The sequence below is a fragment of the Pteropus alecto genome, unplaced genomic scaffold, assembly GCF_000325575.1.
Source record: "Pteropus alecto unplaced genomic scaffold, ASM32557v1 scaffold164, whole genome shotgun sequence".
Taxonomy (NCBI): domain Eukaryota; kingdom Metazoa; phylum Chordata; class Mammalia; order Chiroptera; family Pteropodidae; genus Pteropus; species Pteropus alecto.
In genome coordinates, this window is record NW_006439568.1 from 24558811 (window position 1) to 24581604 (window position 22794).

A 22794-nucleotide genomic window follows, 5' to 3' on the forward strand; every position below is an offset into this window, starting at 1 on the left:
ATAGACTTATGTAGAATAGTAGAAATATGATTTGTTAAAAAGTGAATGTAACGAGAAAAGATAAAAGACTAATTTTCTCTAGCCATTCTTCAGTAAGTGGGTGGGCGGGGGGGAAGTATGTAAAAACTGCACCTGAATATAAAATTTTGGGACAGCTAAACATAACAAAACTACCCTACAACTGAAGTAGTGAACAACAATCAGATCCAAAAAATAAAAAGTTTGAATCATTTGGATGTAGATCAACTCATCTCACACATTTTTAAATCTAAAACAAACCCTTCATAGTTACTGCTAGATAATGTGGAAAGAAATATCACTTCAAAGATGATCACAGCAATTCACAATGACAGGACGAATCCCATTGTGGGAATTCACTTTGTGCCATTAAGTTACTTTTTATAGTACTTGGAGAATTATGAAAAATTTGCCACTCTGACCACAACTAATCTCCCCACTTGAAAAATTATTAAATAAAATCTGTCTTCTTCCATTAAAAGGAAATAACTGCCATTTAAACAAGTGTATATCAAAAGGGACTGAGAGTAGCTCACCTGGGAGACTGCCAAGGTTGAAAGCAGTTTTCTGAATTAATATTAATGTGATGTTTAAGATGGAGCAAGTTAGGGCAAAAGAAAAATGATTAAATGATTAAACAAAGGGTATCTGATTAACAAAAAGGCTAAAATCCAGGAACAGTGTAATGACGGTGACCAGATAAACAGACGTAGGCATGGACTTCCCATCTAAATTTTTGATATATGCCCCAAGCATCACTCTTCCCTGAGGCAGGCTCTGCTTCTACTTGGTCAAGTCTCTTTACCTTCTTTCTCTTTCTTCTTTCCTTTCCCCTGCAGTTATAGTTATGCTTTCTTACTGGTCCTGTGTTTCTGTATGAGACCCAAGGCCTCGGTGGATTGACTCTTCCCCTCCCCAAAGTGAAGCTTCCCTCTGGCCCAAAGCACTTGAGTGGGGTCACGTCTGCTAAATCTGACAAACACTGTTATTGGTATTATCTTGTGTTGGGAGCTGGATTTGCAAAGATTAAAAGTCAGGCTTAAGGGGCTCAATCTGACAATGGAAACAGTGAGCACATATGGAGACAGGGTGAATGAGAAGAGGTGTGGCGTGGCATGCTCAAGGGTCTGCAAGTGGATGCAACATACAAGACCACTGAATACAAACACAGCAGGCAGCAGCCCCTGTGCAAGAATCTAAAGGATGCACATGAGCCCATTTCCCATATGACTCTTACCTGTGCCCATCAAGAAGTTTAACCCTACTTTTTCTAGGCTGCTGACCAACATCGCTCTCCATTCCATTATCTCTATCCATATTCCCCAGATTTAAATGTAGTAACCCTAAGTGTACTCACTAATATAACCATCCTTCACTTAATGACCTTTTTTCATTTTGAAAGAAAAAAGTAGATAGGGGTGAATCGGTTAAGTTATAAGGCTCGAAGTGTGATTCAAAAGTCTGGAGAATAGAACTGTATTGTTTATCCCTCAAGCAAAGTCTGTTCTAAAAATATGTTCTCTCTAATTACATAAAGAACAAAGAGATGGCTGCTCCTCCTGAAGGTTTCCTGATATACACACCCACTGTCTCCCCAGGCTCTCCCATGACTAGTGCTTTGCCTGCTGTTCTTCAATGATAGGCTGACTTCACTGTAAGCCCGAAGTTGAGTGTCACGAGTGGCTAAGATTTGGAATTAGGGATTCGTTTCTTCTTCAATGCTGGGGTTTGGGGGCTGGGAGGTTGGGGGTGGTGGAGAATAAGAATTGCCAACCCCCCCCCCCCCAAAAAAAAAACAGTATATAATTATATAATTATTCTAAAGCCCTACTTTTTATTTTTTTGTTTTGGTGACAGAGTTTTCTCTAAGGGGAATGTAACATATCTCCCCTCTGAGACAGTTCTGACCCCTATGCATGATCTCTTCAAGTACTGTCTCAGAAGAAAAGTCTCCACCCATATCTACCTGCCAATGCCTTGTCAATCATAGAGGACACTGAACTTGTTCACAAACTGGTTCATGGTTTTGCACGTTTCGGTGATGGTGCCAAGGTAGGCCATGAGCGCTACATCATTGCATTGTCCGTATTGAGTACTGGGAGACAGTGACACAGAGCATAGGCCTCCCGCAGGATCTCACAGTTAAAGGGGACCTCTCCTGCTTCAGGGGCTTTGACATACTCCGAGATGAGCATGACACAGGCTGTGCAGTATCCTGATGGTACTGTGCTGTGCTATGAGGTGTTCAGCCACAGTGGAGTTCTCTCCATTGCTTGTTGCTGTCATTGGGGCCACATGTTCCACACCAGTACCTTCAGCTTCCTCTGTGGCCAGAGTGTAGGTCAGCTCAGCAAACAGCACTGTGGCCGCTCCACTGATTATATTGATGACGAACTCAAAAATGCTGATGGGAAGATCTGTGTGCTTGGTCATAGGGTTCAACTTAAGAAAGAGAGAGAGGGAGCTCTTGATTATCTCACACACCTTCTTATATACAAGTAAGCCACAAGGATCAGGCTGCGTCTCTGTGAAATAACAACGCCCAAACCGCAGCTCCTGGAATATGTGTTTAAATTGCTCCTCCTCGGTTTAATAATATTCCTTGTCAATGATAATTTTCTTTTCCATGTTGTGTGACAGTAGCTCAGAAGAGTTTATCACCTTGATATTTCTGCCCTCCCCTTCTGGGAATGCCTGCGAATCCAATGGTCTGAGATGTTGAGAATGACGAGTGACTGAAATACTCCCAGTCTCTCCAGAGGCCATCACCCTGGGGACTGCCACTGCATCCACCTCAATCCTACTGCTACCTCTGGTCTCTCCTGTTCCCTGCAGTGCCACTGCTGCCACCGCCTCCCCGCACACCTTCCGCTGGCCTCATCTAAAGCCCTATTCTTAAAGAATAAGTAAACAAACAAAAACCCGTAGTGAAAATCTTTAAGTGAGGGATAATTATATAAGTTGTATTTACTACACTATAAGAACATATTTGCTTGAATGGCCCAGAACTTCATACTCTGATATGAAAATTGGGGTCATTTTTCAAGGATGGCAATGAGATGATTTTGTGTGATAATCTTCCTGCTCATCCAAATAACATCTTCTAAAAGCTACTAAACACCTTGCAGTTGCAGTTTCTGGACCAGCCAGCAGTAGCTAAACCTTGAGAGAGAATGAGGTAGACAAGAATGACCTTTCCCTTTCTAGGGCTCTACTTAGTACCTTTATGCCAGTGTTTCCAAACCTAAGTCAATTTCTAAAAATCATAGAAAAAAATTATACCTTTAACAGTAAAATGGTTCCCTGGGTAAGTTAAATTGTCTACTTAATTTCTTTGCTCTTGGTTGGAAGAATATCAGCTTGATATAGGATCACTGATCATCTGTTATATGTAGTTGTTATAAAATTGTGTGCTTAACAAAATTTGAAAATAAGTCATCATTAACAGATCTATATTCCTCTAAATCTTGCAAAGCACAAAAATAAAGATTAAAATACAAAGGAAACTTGATGATATAATGATTGGGGAACCACTGACCTTGGATGTTCATGCTTCTCACAGTTCTCCTCATCCCTTTCTTATTATTCTATGACAAGATAGGTTACTGTCCTGACTTTCCAGTTCTTGTCTTTTCCAGATACCAAGCATGAGGCTGAATAAAGGTATTTTGCTTTCCTATAGAAGAACTAGGAGGACTTCTGGCCGTTCAAGCTGATGCAAAAGGGATTCCCTTCTCATAAAAACATTTAGAAATGCTTAGAAAGTATGAATTTTAATATATAGCATAACTCACAAAAAGATAAAGATGAGAAGAGAAAAGAAAAGGAGAAAGAGATAGAGGGAAGGAGGGAAGGAGGGAAGGAGTAAAAAGGAAAAGAGAAATTTAAAAAAGAGAACGAGATACAAATATCCAGATACCAGAAACAATTAGAGGATTTAAACTACAGCAGAAAGTAAAAGCTGTAGTAACCATGGGCTTTGAGAACCCCAACCTGAGAAAGTAACTGGGAGACCAGTCTAAGACCTTGGAAACCCAGAGAGATCCAACCAAAGCAAGTACAGATTTGCTGTGCAGGCATCTCCATACTTCACTCTCTCAGGCAAAAAAAAAAAAAAAAAAGACTCAATAAAGATAAGCCATAATGAAAAACTACATGCCAAAACTTCATAAAATGATATATGACTTAAACCATATTTAGTTTAAAGTTAAAAACTCAATGGAAGAGACAGAAGTAGAGTAGTGGTTGCCAGGAGCTGAGAGGAGAGAAGAGGGAGTTATTGTTTAATGGTAAAGAGTTTCAGTTTTACAAGTTGAAAAAAGTTCTAGAGATGGATGGTGGTGATGGTAGCACAATACGAATGTACTCGTTGTTACAGAACTGTACACCTAAAAATGGTTTAGATGGTAAATTATGTGTTTATATTTTATTACGAACAAAAAAATACATAAAGATCTAGATAATCTAAGTAAATATTGGCTTATAAAATAATAAAATTAATTTATCATATTGTTTTACATAAAATATGTAAATAGACAAATGTCAATGTTCTGATTTCCTTCTAAAGAGTACAGAATGGAAAGGGGGGAAATTACAGTGGAGAAACCTGATAATCGCACCTCAGTCGGGTGATCAAGGTCAACACCAACAGTGATAAATCATGTCGAGAGCAGGTACTCTTGATATAATGTGATGAGAATAACACTTTATCTATCTTCCTCCCTAAAACCCATAACCTCCATCTAACCCTGAAAAAAGCATCACACAAATCACAATCTAGGGACAATCCACAAAATAACTGACCAGTGTTCCTCAGAACTATTACGGTCAGCAAAAACAAGGAAAGCCTTAGAAACTGTCACAGTCAGGAGGCGCCTCTAAGAGACATGACAACTAAATGTAATGTGGAATCCTGGATGGGATCCTGGGACCAAAAAAGAAGTATATTAGGTAAAAACTAAGGAAATCTGGATAAACTGAGTTTTTTGTTAATAACGATGCATCAGTATTGGTTAATTAATTATAACAAATGTCACATATCAATGTAAGCTGTTAATCGGGGAAACTGGGTGAGCAGGATAAGAGAACTCTCTGAACTATCATGATTTCTCTTTAAATTTAAAACTTTTCTAAAATAAAATAACCTCAATGGAAAGGAATTACTGAGTTACAAACACAAATAAAAAAATATTATGAACTGAAAAAATAGATCGTTGGAAATCACTTAGAAAACTGTAAAGAGAGATGAGATGGTAAGTATGAAAGTGAGATGGAGGGACATGGGATACAGAATGAGGTATTTATTATAAAGATTGCAGAAGGAAAGAAAAGAATGAGGGAGAGCAATATTTGAGGAGATGATATTTTATAACATTGCAGAATAAAAAAAGAAAAAAACAGATAAGAATTCTCACACTGAAGAAGTAAAAAAAATCAGAGTAGGGAAAAATAAATCAAAGATGCCCCGAAACGAATTATAGTGAAAACACGGATCATTATAGAACCAATTAGATTTCTCAAGAGCAACATCAAAGCTAGAAGAAAATAGAGTAATATCTTCCAAATTCTGGAAGAAAACATCTATAATTCCACACACAACTAAACATCATTTAAAGGTAACAAAATAAAGGCATTTTCAAATAAAATTGAGTTTATTACTCACAGAACTGTATTAAAAGAACTATTGTGGATTCTACTTCAGGAAGAAGGGAACTGAACCAGAAGAAAGAAATAATAGTTAATAAAAATGTCAATAAACATGTTGGCAATCTTATAGTACTGACTATGAATAATAATAGCTAAAATTCACTGAGCAGTCATGTGACAGGAACTAAACTAGATCATTTAATTACAATAGGCCTCTAAGTAGATACTATTATAATCCTCATTATTCATATGAAGAAACTAAGGCACTCAAACAACTTAAAAGGTAACACAGCCCCTGTAAGTGTCAAAGTCAAAAAATAACAATAACCAAATAATGACAAAACCAGGGGTTTAGAAATAAGTCATAACTAAAACATCAGTCAACAATAATATTATGAGAACATATATGATTGGAGGGGATATATTGGAGAAATTTGTGACTGCTATATTATTTAATTAAGACAAATATACCTGAGACATTTTAATAGTAACCACTAAAAGAATAGAAAGAAAAATATAAGTTTTGAAATAGTGGAGGGAAAAGTAGGGAGAGAATGAAAGAAAAACCAATGAATTTAATTAGAAAGGGGAAAAAAGAGGAAAAACAAAAAAACAAAAATGGCAACTTTAATAGAAAAGAAATGTTAGGAAATTACTGAAATATAAGTAATCACAATAAAGATAAACAGAACAAAGATCTCCGTTAATTGATACTGTGAGACTAGGTATTTAAAAATCTAACTATATGTTGTTTACAACAGAATCAACTAAAATACAATGACCAAGATAAATTAGAAGTAAAGAAACAGAAAAAGAAAGAGTAACTGAAAGAGGGTTGGTTCCATGATATTAATATTAGGTAAAATAGACTTGCAGAAAAAAATCATTATTAAGGATAAAGGATTTTATCCTTAAGTTTTTTATCCTTAAGTTAGGCTCAATTACATAAAGCAACAAAACTTCAAACTATTTAAAGCTAAGCTGATAGAAATTCAAGGAGAAACGTATGAAATCACAATCCTAGTGAGAGATTTAATATACTCCTCTCAAAAAAAGATAGATTGAGCAAATAAATAACTAGTAATGCTACAGTAGTTTTGAACAGCACAATTAATAAAATTGCTCTAAGGAACATATGTAGAACCCTGTTCCTGGGGAAAGGAGGTTACATATTCTTTTCAGGCCAACACATCACTTAAAAAATTTGACCATGTAATAAGCCAAAATTATGTCTCAACAAATACCATAGATGTGGTATTATATAAACCATGTTTAACAATCACTATGCAACAAAATTGGAACTCAGTAACTCAATAATAACTCTACATTTTTTAAAAATTAAAGCTGTAATAATTAAAGAGTCAAAGAAGAATTCATAATGAAAATCCTAATGTATTTAATTGGATGGTCATTAAGGCACTATTTCAAAACTTGTAGAAAGCAGCTAAACCACTGCTTAGAGAGAGATGTATGGCCTTAAATGTATATATTAGAAAATAAGAAAGACTGAAAATTAATGCATTAAACACGTTAAGATGATGAATGAGATAAGTGAAACAGAATGAACCCAAATACAGAAGAAAATAATACTATTTGTGTAATTCAAAATCATAAAAATTATACAATACTGTTTTTGATATACACATAGAATAACATTAAAACAATAAGAACACTAGTTACGACTACAGGGGAGAAGGTGATGGATTGTAAAGAGGTACAAAATAGGTTCCAACTGTATTGGTAATTTTAGTTGCTTTTAAACTAAGGATTTGAAACAAATGTTGGAAATCATTAACGTTTATGAAATCTGGGTGGAGGATATATTTATTATTCTGTGTCATTTTCCAAATATTTGAAGTATTTCCCAGTTAAAAAAAAATGAGCAAAGAAAAACTTAAAGAGGAACATTAAGGATAAAGAAATGAGATTTTCTACTTTTGTCAGTTGTAAGTAGCATCAGGAAAAGGAATAATAGTAATTCCTACCTTCTAGACTCAGTGAGAACTGCATATCCAGCACTTAGCTCAGAGCTTGGTACAGTGTACTCTAGAATGCTAACTGCCATTGTTATTTCATCCTCAATACAGAAAAAGTCTGCTCTCATCTTCACATCAAGCTAAGACTTGTATGAGAAATCTTATTTGATCTCGCTTTAAGTCCTAAAGCAAGGGTATTCACTGCTACTGTCAATTATTTTTTTAAAAATGAAATTTAATACATTAATAACTAGTAAAATGATTCTACTGTTATGAAATGTTATAAGACATAATTGAAGTTTTTTCTTACTATAACCACTTTAAGGTTACCTTGTCTCCCTATATCCCAAATTGCTTCTCCACCAAGATGCTCCATTTGAATTCCAGGTCAATGAAACGACCACTGTCAGTAGTAGCATTGCCACTACAGCTTCCTTCGACGTTATGTGCCATGGGTTCGTCATCTTTGTAACTCTGATAGACATATGTTTGCTTACATTATGTTTGATTCATATAACAGCTCTGCAAGCATATTGTCATGTATTTTACTGATAAGAAAGTAAACCCGAGATAGGTCCAGTGACCTGTCAGAGATAATAAAATATACTTCAGAGGGGTGTTCTGAGGAGTATAACAGGTCATGGAAATTAACTGGCACGTAAGAGATATCTCATAAATACTGGTTCTCTCTTCCTTTCTCTCAGGTATTCAATTAATGTTTGTTATATATGGTTCAATTAATGTCTGTTTATTATATAAAATGAAAATACAGGATACAGCATTTTTTTGTTTGTATTTTTGCATTATTGTCAAAAACCTCTGCTTTATAAGTCCAGCCACTGTTTTTTTACAACAATATATAATAAAGTTTCAGAAAGACAATCAGCTCAAAGATTTCTTTCACTCCTCATTTGTGACCAATAATGACATTCAAATGATTTCATCTAAAATTATTCAACTATAAAAGAAAAATTCACACTTCCCCCTCTCAGAAAAGGAGTAATTCCAGTATGAAGCACTTCATAAAATATTTCTTTGTTCTAACATGCAGCCTGAAACCAGTGAATACCAGATGGCTAAATGGATATATGGTCTATGGTGATGAGAACAGAAATATAGCCTTTGAAACAATTTCTGACTTATAGTTGCCCATATACATTAATCAAAGCAATAACTCACAACAGTTTCGATTACATTTTAAAATATATTCCTTTCAAAAGGCCATTATTACAGAGAAAAAATAATAATACAAGCATCAGTGGTCATTGTCCTCAGTTTTATATGCATGAGAATCTTCTGAGAATGCCAAGAAATTGTGGAGTTTTGACTATATTAAAAAATAGAAGGATTACTTGAGAATTCACTCAGCAGAATAAATTGTAAACAGTAAGCACTAAATTTGATTCTTTGTTTTCTCTCCCTTGATTTTTTTCTATATTTCAATTTACTTTGCAGTAAATTATGTTGTTTTCAAAAGCTTTTTCCTGTCTTTACTATTTTTTTCTTTAGAGGTATTATAAATCTTTGTATATACAGTGTTACTAGGTTAATAACATTGGCAGAGAGAGCAAAGCAGACAGAAAATATGAAGCTCTCTCCATCCCCATGTCCTGTGAGTGTTATTTTAATTCTGCATAACACTTATGAAGCATTTGTTAAGTAGCCATCTCTACAGCAATGAGAAGAGAAGCATAGATACACTCATGGACAGCGACTATACTAGGGTGATGATTTGTGAGTTTGGCTCATCAGAACCTGCTGTTGTTCTTTTATTATGAGGGCTTCTCCCCTGTTGTGGGGATAGCCCAACCAAACTGAACTGTGCAATGGGATATAGACATTAAGACCTAAGAGATAAAGTCAATCCTGAGTGTATAACCTTTACTGGAACATCCCTGCTCTTGTTTTGGAAATTAGCTTTAATAATGATGGTTACTATTATTGATGGTTTAGTCGGGGGCCATATATAGTCTAAATTATTTCAAATCATCCTATCGACTATTCAAGAGAAATTGTTCCCATTGTAAAGAAGAGGACACTGGGATTTAAATGGGTAGTTTGTCCACCATGATACAGCTATGAAGTAGCATGGAAAGATTTGAATTCAAAATACTCTAGCATAGAATATAAGCTTACTCTACTAACCATGCTGCCTTTCACTTACCTGCAGATTGTGAGTTATTTAAGGGTTAAGGAAAGGGGATTTAAAGGGCTGAAAATCCATGAGATCTGGGTCACAGCATACAGTCTAGAGGTGCTGCTGTCAGGGAAGACATGGGCTGAGCATCAGCTCATCAGTGATAATTCTCCAATAGGAGGAGGACGTCAGCAGGATTACAAATAAGTAATCTTATAACAGTCAACTTCTCTCGTTATTTTATTTAGCCTGTCGTTTCCATTACACATCTAGTAGAAACTCTCCGTTCCCAGCGCTTGATTTTGAAGATGTTCACAGGGTTGAAGGGGCCTAAGAATGAACTAAGCTAAACTCTTATTGTCCAGCACAATTTTCAAAATCCAGTTAACCATAAATATCCAATCAGCTGTTCACAGTACATTTTTGTTGTTGTTGTTTCTTTGTTTGCAAACCACTGTTTTAGGCAAGTTTACTGGAAGAGAATTCATTCTAAGCTGGGTAAACCACAGCTTTTGCAAAATGCAGCATTAGCATGATGCCGAGGATTGTACAGGCAAAGAATACAGCGTCCTTGGAAACTCATCACTTCCTCTTTGGTATATTTAACACAGGGGGAAATTGGCTTGTCAACCACATTACAAATAAAGTGTGTGTAGTAACTCCAAAGCTGTGGTTTTCCAGACCCAGTAGAGCTGGGGTTGCCCCACTCAGTTTTCCTGTGTCTCCGTTCTACTTATCAGTCTTCTGTACAGGTTAAAAGGATAACCTATCCAGTTATCTTTACTTAAGAAAGAAGTCCTATCACGGAATCCCATGCTGAAAATCTTCAATGTCTCCCACTGCCTACAGCACCAACTCTGAATTTTAGCTTTGCATCCAGTGCCCTTTACAGACTGAGTCTCATCTTCCATTTGACCCATTTTCCATCACTTCTCACTCACCTATAAAAACATCCTTCATTCTTCAAACTATGTACTTCATGAGCTCTAATTTTGTTTTTTTTTTCCTTACACCTCTCGCTCTTTTAAGGATTAGCTCACATATCTGTCCATGTGAAGCCATTGCTGCCTAACTTTGAGCTCCTTGATAGAAGGACCTATGTTCTATCCATTTTATTCACCTAAAAATAAGTGGGTGTTCAATACTTGTTATTGAATTAAGAAATCTCCTTATAAGCCAAGTTGTGCAATACCATGATGACACTGTTTTAATGAGGTAGCCTACATTTTCCAGACAGCCCCACCCTGGACTTATATGAATCCCATTCACTGGTGGGAGGAAATCCACTGGGACTCTAAGGCTATCATTATTAAGTCTTCCCATACCCCTTCTTTTCCAGGATAAATAATAGCAATTTTTTAAGCTTCCATTTCCTTTACCAACACCACATTTCTTAACTTTCTAAGGCAATAGGCCAAATCAAAGCAGATGTGGGGGAGGAAGCTGAGCAGGCTATGGATGAAGGGGCCCTGTGAAACTCTTCCCTCTCACAGCATTCATTTGCCACCCCTCCAGACTCGGTCAGCCAGGAAGGAATTGGTCATGATGCCATATGCCACTAAGCCTAGGGCTTGTCTACTTTTACACAGAAATACTATATTCTACCTAAATGATAACAGCAATATTCATGTAGTCTAAAGCTCTAAAATGGCTATGAAATCTCTCACACCACATCCAAACTAAAAGGTAGAACATATGCTAGGTGGTTTGTTTTCAACAAATCTTACTTTATCTCATAGACATATTTGGAAGATCAATCTATATAGTTTGTTATTTTACACATACAAGTGTAAATGTCTATGCTAGCTGAGATATAAAGATGCTAAGTATTTTAGTGAAAGTTATTAATATGTTCAAACCTCAAGAAAAGTTCTCAGCAATTTCCAGATGAAAAAATATGTATCTGCCACAGTTCTTATGGCAAAGCCAGACACTACATAACTTGCCACTATATGAAATAACACATCTAAATTAAAAAAAAAATGAGATCATCCTCAAAAGACCATGAGAAGGAGCCACAAATGCCTCATGACCAGAAATCTATTTTTAGAGGTAACGAAAAAAAAAAAAAAGTGTAAGCAAATCCTTAAAGTTTCTAATTCTTTTCCTGGTCTAGGTATTTGTATCACTAAATACAATTATAAAAAGTCAAGACCAAAATTTTTTCAGAAAAAGGAAAAGCAAACATCTACACATTAAAATCCAAATTAATAAAAATAAAATTTAATGTTGAGGGACATTTTTTCTTCTAAGACTTAAAACAAGTTAATTTCTTCAACAGTTACATAAGCAGATGTATTATTCCATAAAGGGATTGAGAACCAGTGATTTTAAGAGGATACCTTTCCCAGGGCTATAAATCTCTCTTCCCATGTTCACAAGATAATTGCGGAGGAAGAGGATCCAAAATGGGAGTAGGGAGAATTTGTGGAATGTTTTAAGATAAAAAAATCCTTCTAGAAAAGAAAAATTCTAAAGAATTCTGATTCATCTGGGGTCATAGAAAATCTTGGCAGAGGGAGCCCTTAGCATATGTCAAACATTTCCAATAATGCTACATTCATTTCAATAAAATAGGCTCAGACAATGTGGATAAGAAGTTAGTTGTTGGGTAGTTTGCCCTTGGGTGGGTACAGTGGTCTTCAAGAAGTACAATAATCTCTACCTTGACAACTAAGGAACCAATGTATGGTTCTATCTTGTCAATATTCTGGCAATTGCAAGATCCCCAAAATAGACTAAAAAATCTAAAATTAAAACAAATCTAATGCTATTTGTACTCAATTCCATGAAATATAACTGAGCAAGTATTCTTGGATTCTCCCATAGTTCTGCCAATACCAATAACACCCCAGAGCAGTGTTTCCCAAAGTACACATCTATCTGTGGAAGATACTCCACCCGAAATGCTTTCTGATGAATAAAGAAATTACCAAGAGGGAGTTTCCCAAACTCATTTGACTTTTTTTTTTTTCCTGCATAACAGCTCAATATCCTGAGGATGAGTGTTACGAGAAACAGACTGGGATTGCTGTTCTAGTAAAACAGTATTATAAAGTGCATAAGAATATTGGGTCTGGAAGCAGGCTGACTGGATTTAAATATTTTACATAATAGCTGTGTAACCTTGGGCAGGATACTTAGCTTTTCTCTCTTCAGTTTCCTCTTCTGTAAAATGGATATAACAAGGGTATCTATGGCTTTGTGCTACTACCGTCCAGAAGAAAAGTGGGCATGTACATAATGGAACACTTTGCACGATGCCTACAGCATAGTAATATTCAGTAAATGTTAGTTTCTAGAACTGTTATCATACCCAGAGTTATGACTAAGCCAAGGGGAGGTCTTTTCTAAGTGGGACCTCCTTTTTAGGGGTGGGCTGAACTCAAGTTGGATTCGGGTCCCTGCTGTTTCTAGCTCTACCTTTAGATTTCCGTTTCATCGTAAGCTATTCATTTCCCTTGCTCAGTTATTTCAGATTGGACTTCCTGGGACTTTTATAAGGGATGTTTGACCAGGGACTGGGAGGAAATCCTCTTTTAGGATGGGTCCCTACCTCTAAGAGAGAACCTGAGACATTAGAAATGGCTGCATAAAGCTCTAGTTTCACCAAGGCCTTGGACTGTGTTTCCTAGTGTGCTCTGGGCCTGGGGGGCTTAGTGACTCCTGCCTGGCTCTTCCTGCTTCCCGTCTCTACCCTGTTCCTGTTAGAGTGTTTATGGTAATGAAAATACTAAGAATCTTTCTTTCTTTTTCTTTTTTTGAGATTTTTTTTTCTTGATTACAGGCTTATCATACAAAAATCTAATGTTATATAAATATAACAGGTAAAAAGTGAGCATCTGCCATTCTGTAAACTCTCACCCCCTGCAATCCTAAGACAACAACTTTCTCCTCATTTTTAATGATGTGCAGGACTGGAAGCTCTGAACTCTGCTGGAAATTCTTTATTGTTCTCCTGCCGCTTCTATTTATCTTCATAAAAGAAAACTCACATATCACCTTTGTGAAGGTGCCCTGACCCCGTCAAGCCATGCTGGTCCCTTCCTTTACTAGGTGCCCAAAGTAATTTGTACATATTTCAATTAAAGAATGCATAACAATTCCATTGTAATTTTTAATTAAAAGTGTCTCCCACTTTAAGGACTTTGAGGATTATGTCTCATTCCTCTTTGGTACAAGGCATCTGGCTTTCTGACATACAGTCAGTGCACAAGTATTTGTTGAGTGAAAGAGTGAAGGAATATAGAAATAAAATATTTTTCTAACAATAGACTTTCAAGCTCTATAATAATCTATAATCTATAATATAACAATTAGGATGCTCGCGTTTAAGTTTCTCAAGAAAGATGTTTCATATAATCCCACATTTCAACTGCCAGGTAGTACTGTTAATTCTATTTTTTTTTCTCCTTTTTTAAGGCCTGAAAACTCAAATTCTAACCTCACAGAAAGTTGGAAGAATTTTAGGATGGATAGTGGTTTATTTTTTAATGCCAAATGAACATTTTGAAGCATAATATCTTTGGCCATAGGCTTTGTCCACTGACACCAGAACATTCCAGGAAGTGACATTTCAAATAAAACAGCTTCAAGTCTAGTAAACTACAAACACACAAAAGTATTCAATAGCATTTTACAGCAAATAACCTTCTGTTGACAGTTACTCAGGAATGACTAATTATATTTGAAAGCACAAATATCTCTTCTGTTAGGTTAATTGAATAAAGTTTTAGCCGATGGCTTGGGCAAAAGAATGAATCTATAAGAGTAGTAAAAAAAGAGAACAAAAGAGAAGAGATAAGAAGAATGAATATTAGAACAATATTCCTAAATATCAGAAAGCCCCACTGGATCAACACTTCAAATTAACAAGGCCCACTGAGGGACTGTGACATGTGGGCTGCATGACATGAAATCCAAAGAATAGCAGCCAAAAGAAAACTCATTTTCTTGGAAAAAGAGGTTGCCACAGAGCTTTTGTATTTCACCAATTAAACAGTTTGGGATCAATGTAATTAAGTAACATAATTATGAACCCATTTCTTGGCCTCTAGTCTAGTCCTATTTCTTATGTAAGTATATCAGTAATTGTCATCTAGAACTTATATATCACATGTTGGACCCAGTTCTTCATATTAAAACACATAGACAATCTACAAATAGAAACCTACAATCTAATTTTAATTTTAAAAATTAAAGAGTAAGACTCAATGGATGCTCAGTGGATACTAGGCATTGAACCTAAGCAGGAAGTGGAAGTAGGAAGTGATCAGGTGAAATTTAGACTCCTGAAAATGGAAATAAGTGAAAGAGTCACTAGATTTTCATCATACTGGGGATGGTGACTTAAACAGTAAAGAGAAAGGATATTTAAGGATACCATAGCAGCTGGCCCTAGAGTTATATCAGTATAACTAACATATTAAGTTAGGAAGCAAAATAATCACTAACAAGGGTGGAGTCAAAAATTATCATCCTCCCTTACATAAAAAATTTGGTACTGTCAGTCATGTTTATTTTAAAAAAAAGTTAACATTTATTGAGTACTTGGGTTGGGTCAGGAACTGTTCTAGGTATATTATATGAATATGTTAGTTAATTTTCAAAGCAACCCTATGAGATAGGAACTACTATTATCCTATTCCCAGATGAGAAAACTGAGGCACAGAAAGGCAAAGTAATATGCTTAAGGCCACACAGCTGTAAGTTGCAGAGCTGGGATTTGAACCTAGGCTCCAGATTTCTTTGCTTTTTAGCAGTATGCCATGCACGCTGCCTCTCAACACCTACTCAAAAGAAATATTACTCTTTATTTTATAGTTTAACTCATATGTTTACATAGGTTTTCAGAAATCTATAAGAGAGTTAAGCCTTGAATTGAAGGAGAGTGATTTACTAGCTATCAAAAGCAACTGAAGTCAGTGTACTTTCAGAGCTGAAAAAAAATACTCTTCACCTTTGCACGGTGTTTGACATTTATCCATGCAATTGAATTCAACTCAATTAACAGTGATTTAGAGTCTCATGCTGAGTACTAAAGAAATAAGATTCAAAGCCTAGAGAAGACACAATTTTTATCCCCATCTAAAGCAGATAAAATATTCTGGAAACTTAGAGTTGAATAGAGATGAAGAAAAAGAAGCCCAGAGAGTTCAAATGACCTGCCCGAGGAAAAAAAAAAAAAAAAGTAGTTTGTGGCACAGAGTGACCTAAAATCCAATTCAGATTGGTCCAGTTCTCTTTGCACTCTACCACTCTGTTTCCAACCAAGCCGGTGAAACACACTAAAATAAAATTAACTTCCAAATAATTATCTATGCCTTATAAGGAGGGAAAAGTTTGATCTATGCCTACCTCATCTCTAGAACCCACTTCATTCCTGAATGAAGTTTAGGACAGAGAGAAGAGCCAAGGGAATAATTTTAAGGGAAGCGGCAGGAAAGAATTCACATATAGAATCTCCCAGATCTTTTTTGAAGAAGTCTATGTTTTTCAGTTTTATTTGCTAGATAATTTATCTCTCTCAAACCTTATTCAATTCTAAATGCAGACTTTAAAATATTTCTACATTGATAATTACATGTATAGGTACATGTATATGTCTCCAACTCTATTCTAAGGGTCTTAAGAACAGAGGACATATTTTAAACATCTCTGTATGCCCAGCTTTTACAAAATGCTTTCACATAGTAGGTGTCCAGTGTGTTAATAAAATTGTAAGTATATACAATGTAAGCTTTTCAATTAGATTTCTTAAAAAAAAAAATCACCCTGTATTTAGGTCTCCTAGAGATTATTTATTTTATTGGGCACTTTTATGCCCCCGCCCCCACCCTTGACCTGCCAGGGGACATTTGGGAATATATGGAGACATTTTTAGTTGTCACAACTTGAGGAGAGATGGTGCTATGGACATTTAGTAGGTAGAGGCCAGGGATGCTGCTAAACATCATATAACACACTGGACAGTTCTCACGACAAAGAATTATCTGGCTTCAAATGTCAATAGTGCCAAGACTGGGAAACACTGGCCTATTTTAGAAGTAAAAAAAAAAAAAAATGCACAACAACCTTTCCATTTCTCCATTTTTAAAACAGAAGACATAAAATGGCAAATCAAAAATTTTCCCTAAGCAAGACAATTTCCACAATCTACTGTTAAGATAAATAATTATTTAATGAGCTGATATATAAGATTAGAAGAGTTCATTAAAAGCTGGAGTAAAAGCATAAATTTAAATACACATGTCCTTAAGTAAGCAATGGAAAGCCTTCACAAAAGGGATTATTCTCACCTTTACTACATCTGAAATTGAGATTAATCCGGTTACAATATGAAACATTCTGCTGATAAGGCATTTTAAAACTACCACTGGTCTTTTGGTTCAGACATGGAACTCTCATTCAGGCTATTTTATTATTTCTAACCTTGCTCAAAATCCACCTTTTGGACCAGCACACAAAGAGGAAATACATGGGTTTTTTTTTTGTTGTTGGCAAATAAGGTCATCAAAATAAATTGCTTTCACTGTTAGCTCTTCCTTTTTATGCCTGCCCATCTTTCCTACATCTAGGTTTACCCAAAGGTCCAATATTTAAGCCTGGGTTCTTTATTGTGGCTAAAGGAATAATTTCTTCAGTCCCATATTGCTCTTCTATTGCGGAAAGACAACTGCAATCTGATAATGTCTTAGAGATGAACGAGGAATTTAAAAAATGAAAGAGGAAAGAATACTTCTAGACTCATTCTATGAAGCCTGCATTACTCTGATACCAAAACCAGGCAAAGACATTATAGAAAAATTACAGGCCAATATCCCTGATGAACATAGATGCAAAAATTCTCAACAAACTGGATTCAGCAATATATTAAAAGGATGCCATGACCCAGTGCGATTCATCCCCGGGATGCAAGGACAATTCAACATCCATAAATCTATCAATGTGATACATCATATTAACAAAATAAAATATAAAAACCATATGATAATCTCAATAGATACAGAAATAGCAAGTGATAAAATTCAACATTCTTTTATGATAAAAATTCTCAACAAAATGGAATAGAAGGAACATATCTCAACATAATAAAGGCCACATGCGACAAATTCAGCTAATATCATACTCACTGGTGAAAAACTGAAAGTGTTTCCTCTAAGATCGGGAAAAAGACAAGGATGTCCACTATTGCCATTTCTATTCAACATAGTATTAGAAGTCCTTGCTACAGCAATCAGACAAGAAAAAGAAATAAAAGGCATCCAAATCATAAAAAAGAAAAACTCTCATTATTTGCAGATGATGTGATACTATATACGGAAAACCCTAAAGACACCACCAAAAAGCTATTAGAATTGATACATGAATTCGGTAAAGTAACAGGATACAAAGTTCATATTCAGAAGCCATTTATATTCTAATACACCAATAACAAACTATCAGAAAGAGAATTAAGAAAACAATTGCATTTACAATTGCATCAAAAAAAAACGAATAAACAAAACAAAACAAAATAGAAATAGAACCACAGATACTGACAATAAACTGACAGTTGCCAAAGGGGAGAGGGATGTGTGGGGGAAAAATGCAATTAAAAAAAAAAAGACAAACAAGGAAAAGGAAGTAGGGGGAGCTGCTGATTTTTCTTTGCATTTGGTCACAGTTTCCTTACATAGTCTCTAGCTGATATGGTCGCAGCTGCTATGGTTTTCTTTGCTTGTTCATTTTCACCAGTAGCTGATCATATTGGATACTTTGGTTGTCTGGCAGACACTTGATACAAATTTCTTTCTTTAAGGTAAAAAATTAGTTCTATTCTAAAAAGGAACTGACAATAAGATATATGAACCTCAAGAGAATCTTCGAACATCACACAGCAACTAATCAGTTGAGTATTTTGTGTGCTGAGTTAACAACTTGCTAAATATTTACCAAGATCTTTAATAAGTGAAAGTGCTTCCCATGATATAAAGGCTCCACCACCATCATCCATGGCACCCTGACCAACATCCCAGCTGTCCAGATGTCCACTGACCAGTACAACCTAGAACAAATAAAAAAAAGAGAAAACAAAACTAAGCAGAAATGACATCAAAGAGGAAGATTCACAGGCATTCCAAATACAGAAATGAAACATCTATATTTTCTTTTCTATTTTTATGCCTTAAAAGATCTTGTCATTACTATTGGAAAACAGCATAAAAGCTTTAAACATAAGAGCATAAGGTCATCCTAATAGTAATAAAAGTTCTCACTTTATACTTCTCTTTATTAATATAAATTTAAAAACTAAAGAAAAATGGTTTATTACTGACTGACATTTGACGACTTTGTATTATGACATAAAAATGGAGCTCAAAACATCAACCATATTCTCAACTGTCCCAAATTCTAGCAGACACATAGTAAATGCATGTTGAATTGAATTCAAATGAAAGAGTAAAAACAAAAATTTATTTAAAATAATGATTGTGCTTTGTGCATTATAAATCACTCTGGTATTGAAAAAATAAATTGCTAGAGTTATAAGCTAGATTCTAATTAACTGAAGAACTTTTAAGAAAAATGTCTTTACATTAGTGTGAAATAAATCTATAGATTATGTTTTAAATCATCCTAGACTTAAATATTTTTCAAGAATCATTAGTAATTCTCTCCAGGAAAATATGAAAAGTATTTCAATGGAACTAAATTTTATGGACACATTTTAAAAGAGCTTAAAACTAAGTAAGATGATACTAGGTTAATAAGATATCCATGTGGAAAAATGTATCTTGTGCTTTATATCATATAATGTATAAATATCAAGTCAGATGAATTATAAATCTAAATAAAGATGTTGGAGGAAAGCATAGAACAGCTCTGTCAACTTGAAGCAGGCAAATATTTCTTAAACTAGACACAAAAAGTACAAACCATAAGAGAAAAAAATAATAAACTTGTTTTTTTAAATATCAAAAGACTCCATTGTAAGAGTAAAAAGGCAACCCACAGAAGAGGAGAAAATATTTTCAATACATGTATGCAGCAAAGGACCTATATTTGGATTATATAGAATTCTTATGAAACAGTAACAAAAACAAAATCAACTGATAGAAAAATGGGCAAAATACTTGAACAGACAATTCACAAAAATAAATATACAAATTATCAATAATCATATGAAAAGGTACTTATGTTCACTATCACCAAGGAAATATAAATTAAACCACATTCCATTCATATACATTTGAATGGCTAAAAAGGAAAAGACAGAAAATGCCAAATATTGGTGAGGAGATGGAGCAAATGGAACTCTCATACATTGCTGGTGTGAGTATAAGTACTTACAACCACTCTGGAAAGCCGGCTTATCTACTAAAGCTGAACATACATACACTCTATGACCCAGCAATTCCACTCCTAGCTATATAGCCAACAGAAATGTATGTGTGCATATATACTTTACCAAAAGAGACGTACTAGAATGTTCATAGAATACTCATAATTGCCCCCATCTCCTTCTCCAATAGGAAACTATTTTAACAGCAGAATGAATAAGAAGAATGAACAGCAGAATGTTAACAGCAGAATGAATAAGTAGTGTTGTATAGATCAATGCAACATTGTACAGCAGTATGAACAAACACAATACAAGATAAATGTAGATGTATCTCATAAACGTAACAAAAAATGAAATAACCTAGATACAAAATAATACAACCATTTTATAATTCATGTATAATTAATTATACATCCAGTGCCTAATTCCGTTTGTATAAAATATAAAATCAAGTAAAACAAGAGAGTAGTTACCCATGGCGAGGAGTGTTAGAGACAGGAAGCGGGTACAAGGGGAGCTTCTGGGGTGCGGGTCATGTTCTGTTTGTTGATCTGGGTACCGATTACACAGGGGTGCTCAGTTTGTAAAAGTTCATCTTGTTATACCCTTGGGATTTGTGTACTTTCTCTTAGAATATTACACGTCAATTAAAAGTTTTAAAAAAAGTTCAACAAATTGATGTCTATGTACAACATTACAGTAAGCAAAACAAAGTTAAACAAATCTTCTTGACAATTAAAATGCAAATACTCATGACTTTGGGAAAGGACAATTTTGAATTGAAATGCCAGCATGACCCCTTGTACTGCCTGCTTCCCCAAGCAGCTGCGGGATCTCGCATTGACTCTGTATACACAAACAGACCCAGCCTACTATGACTTCGGTGTAGTTACAAACAAGTGCAATGCCCCACGCTAACAAATGGACATGTAATGGACCCAAATGGATTGTTTCTAAGGAAAATAAGTAAAAAAGAAAGAAAAAACATGTTGCAATAGCAGGAAATTCTGATTCAGAAAAGGGTGTAATCCCATGTGGAATGAACCAGCCAATTAGTCAACATTCTAGAATCATTTTTCCAATGAAGTTAAAGTTCCAGTGGATAAAAAGTGTCAACATGTGTTTTAATGAGCTTTTTCTCAGATAACGCATAAAAATAATTAAATCAAGGCAGCTATTATTTTATCCTTCAGAACAACTGAGGTTGTTTTGCAATGATATTTCTTCACGTTTTCAGAAATGTCTCCATTTGCCGATCCAGAATTATTACTTAACCTAATAATTTAAAATTAGGAAAATAGTTTTGAATAATAGGAAATTAAATTATATTCCATAGGACAAGGTCTTTGGCACAGTCCTATGGAAGAATGATTACAAACCATTTGGATTATAAGAGCTTGTTTTAATATATTTTTTTAAATCAGAAAAAAATGGGGCCACCATGAGTTAGTAGTTGTAATTTTAATATTGATTGATTCAAACACTAGGTAATGACAAAAGACAACTTTTAATTCAGTAGAATTTTTAATGAACTTTAATTTTCCTAATCATGAGAGCTTCTACATATACTTACAAAATACTAGTGCACGAAATCTCACTCAACATGGTGTCTGGCTAGCATGCTTTCATGCAGCCTCTCAAAGGATAACTCAGCAAAACATACAAACTCACCGTGCCTTATGTCAGGTCAGGCAGAAATGAACATGAGTTATAATACATTTGGATCTGATTTAAGCAATCAAAACAACAAAAGACTACCAAAAGATATAGTAAACTCCAGTTCATGAGAAAGAACTACCTAATAAAAGACAGGAAAACACTCAGTCCCTTAACTGCCTTTTCTGCCAGATGTGGAGCCCCAAGAGCAATGACATGGTCTAGAACCGACAGAGAAGTGGGGCATCCACTCATCTACCTGCCTCATGTGCTGGTTCCTAAGGCAGGAAAGCACTGACCAATTCACCACCCTCCAACTTCCTTTTCACATCATCTCTTCCAAATGCAGTAAAGAGTAAAAATTATTAAAACAACATCAATAACAGACATGCACGCGCGCACACACACACACACTCACACACACACACACACACACACTAGAAAGGCAGAATGAGAACTATTCTGCTCTGAAGTATGGAGTTTGTACTTTGTGAGGCACAGGGTAGCCTTGTCTACCAAAGACTTGGGAGGAAGGGGCAGAACCCAGGGCTTAGGGCAGAACCCAGGGCGTAGGGCAGAAGTGCCCTGGATGGAAGCTCCAGCATGAAGAACTAGATTGGCAGCAGCACACAATCACTGGCATGCCAGCTGTGGGTCTGGGACAGGAGACAGACCTAATCAAGGGTAACAGAACAGTGCAAGAACAAGCCCTTCACTTCTTTGTTACTGGTGCTTACGATGACACTGAGGCCACATAAATTTGCCTGATTAAAAATGAGTAAGAACATAATAAAATGGGACATGAAAAATATGGCAGAACAAGATTGAGAACAGCTTTACGGGAAGTATGTTCTTATATAAAACAAGTTGATCTAAGATCCTGGAGAAAATTTCATGATCTTTGGCATTCATGCATGTAGGTACTCGACAATTTTTATTAAGGTCCTACTATGTGCCAGAGATATAGAAATGAATAAAACAAGGAAATATTTGCCTTAATGGAATTTACATCCTGGTGAAGAAGATGAACAATAAAT

At 35.4% G+C, this 22794-nt stretch overlaps 1 protein-coding gene and 1 pseudogene across 3 annotated transcripts in view; both read right to left on the reverse strand.

Annotated features, from left to right (window-relative positions):
* Positions 1 to 22794, reverse strand: part of CPQ (carboxypeptidase Q) — a 344157-nt gene that overhangs the window by 130840 nt on the left and 190523 nt on the right. For all 3 annotated transcript variants that reach the window (XM_025050147.1, XM_025050148.1, XM_025050149.1), the window contains one exon: positions 18712 to 18823. In XM_025050147.1, coding sequence (XP_024905915.1) covers positions 18712 to 18823 — 112 coding nt within the window. The remainder of the gene's footprint in view (positions 1 to 18711; positions 18824 to 22794) is intronic.
* LOC102884680 lies at positions 1981 to 8093 on the reverse strand (annotated as a pseudogene).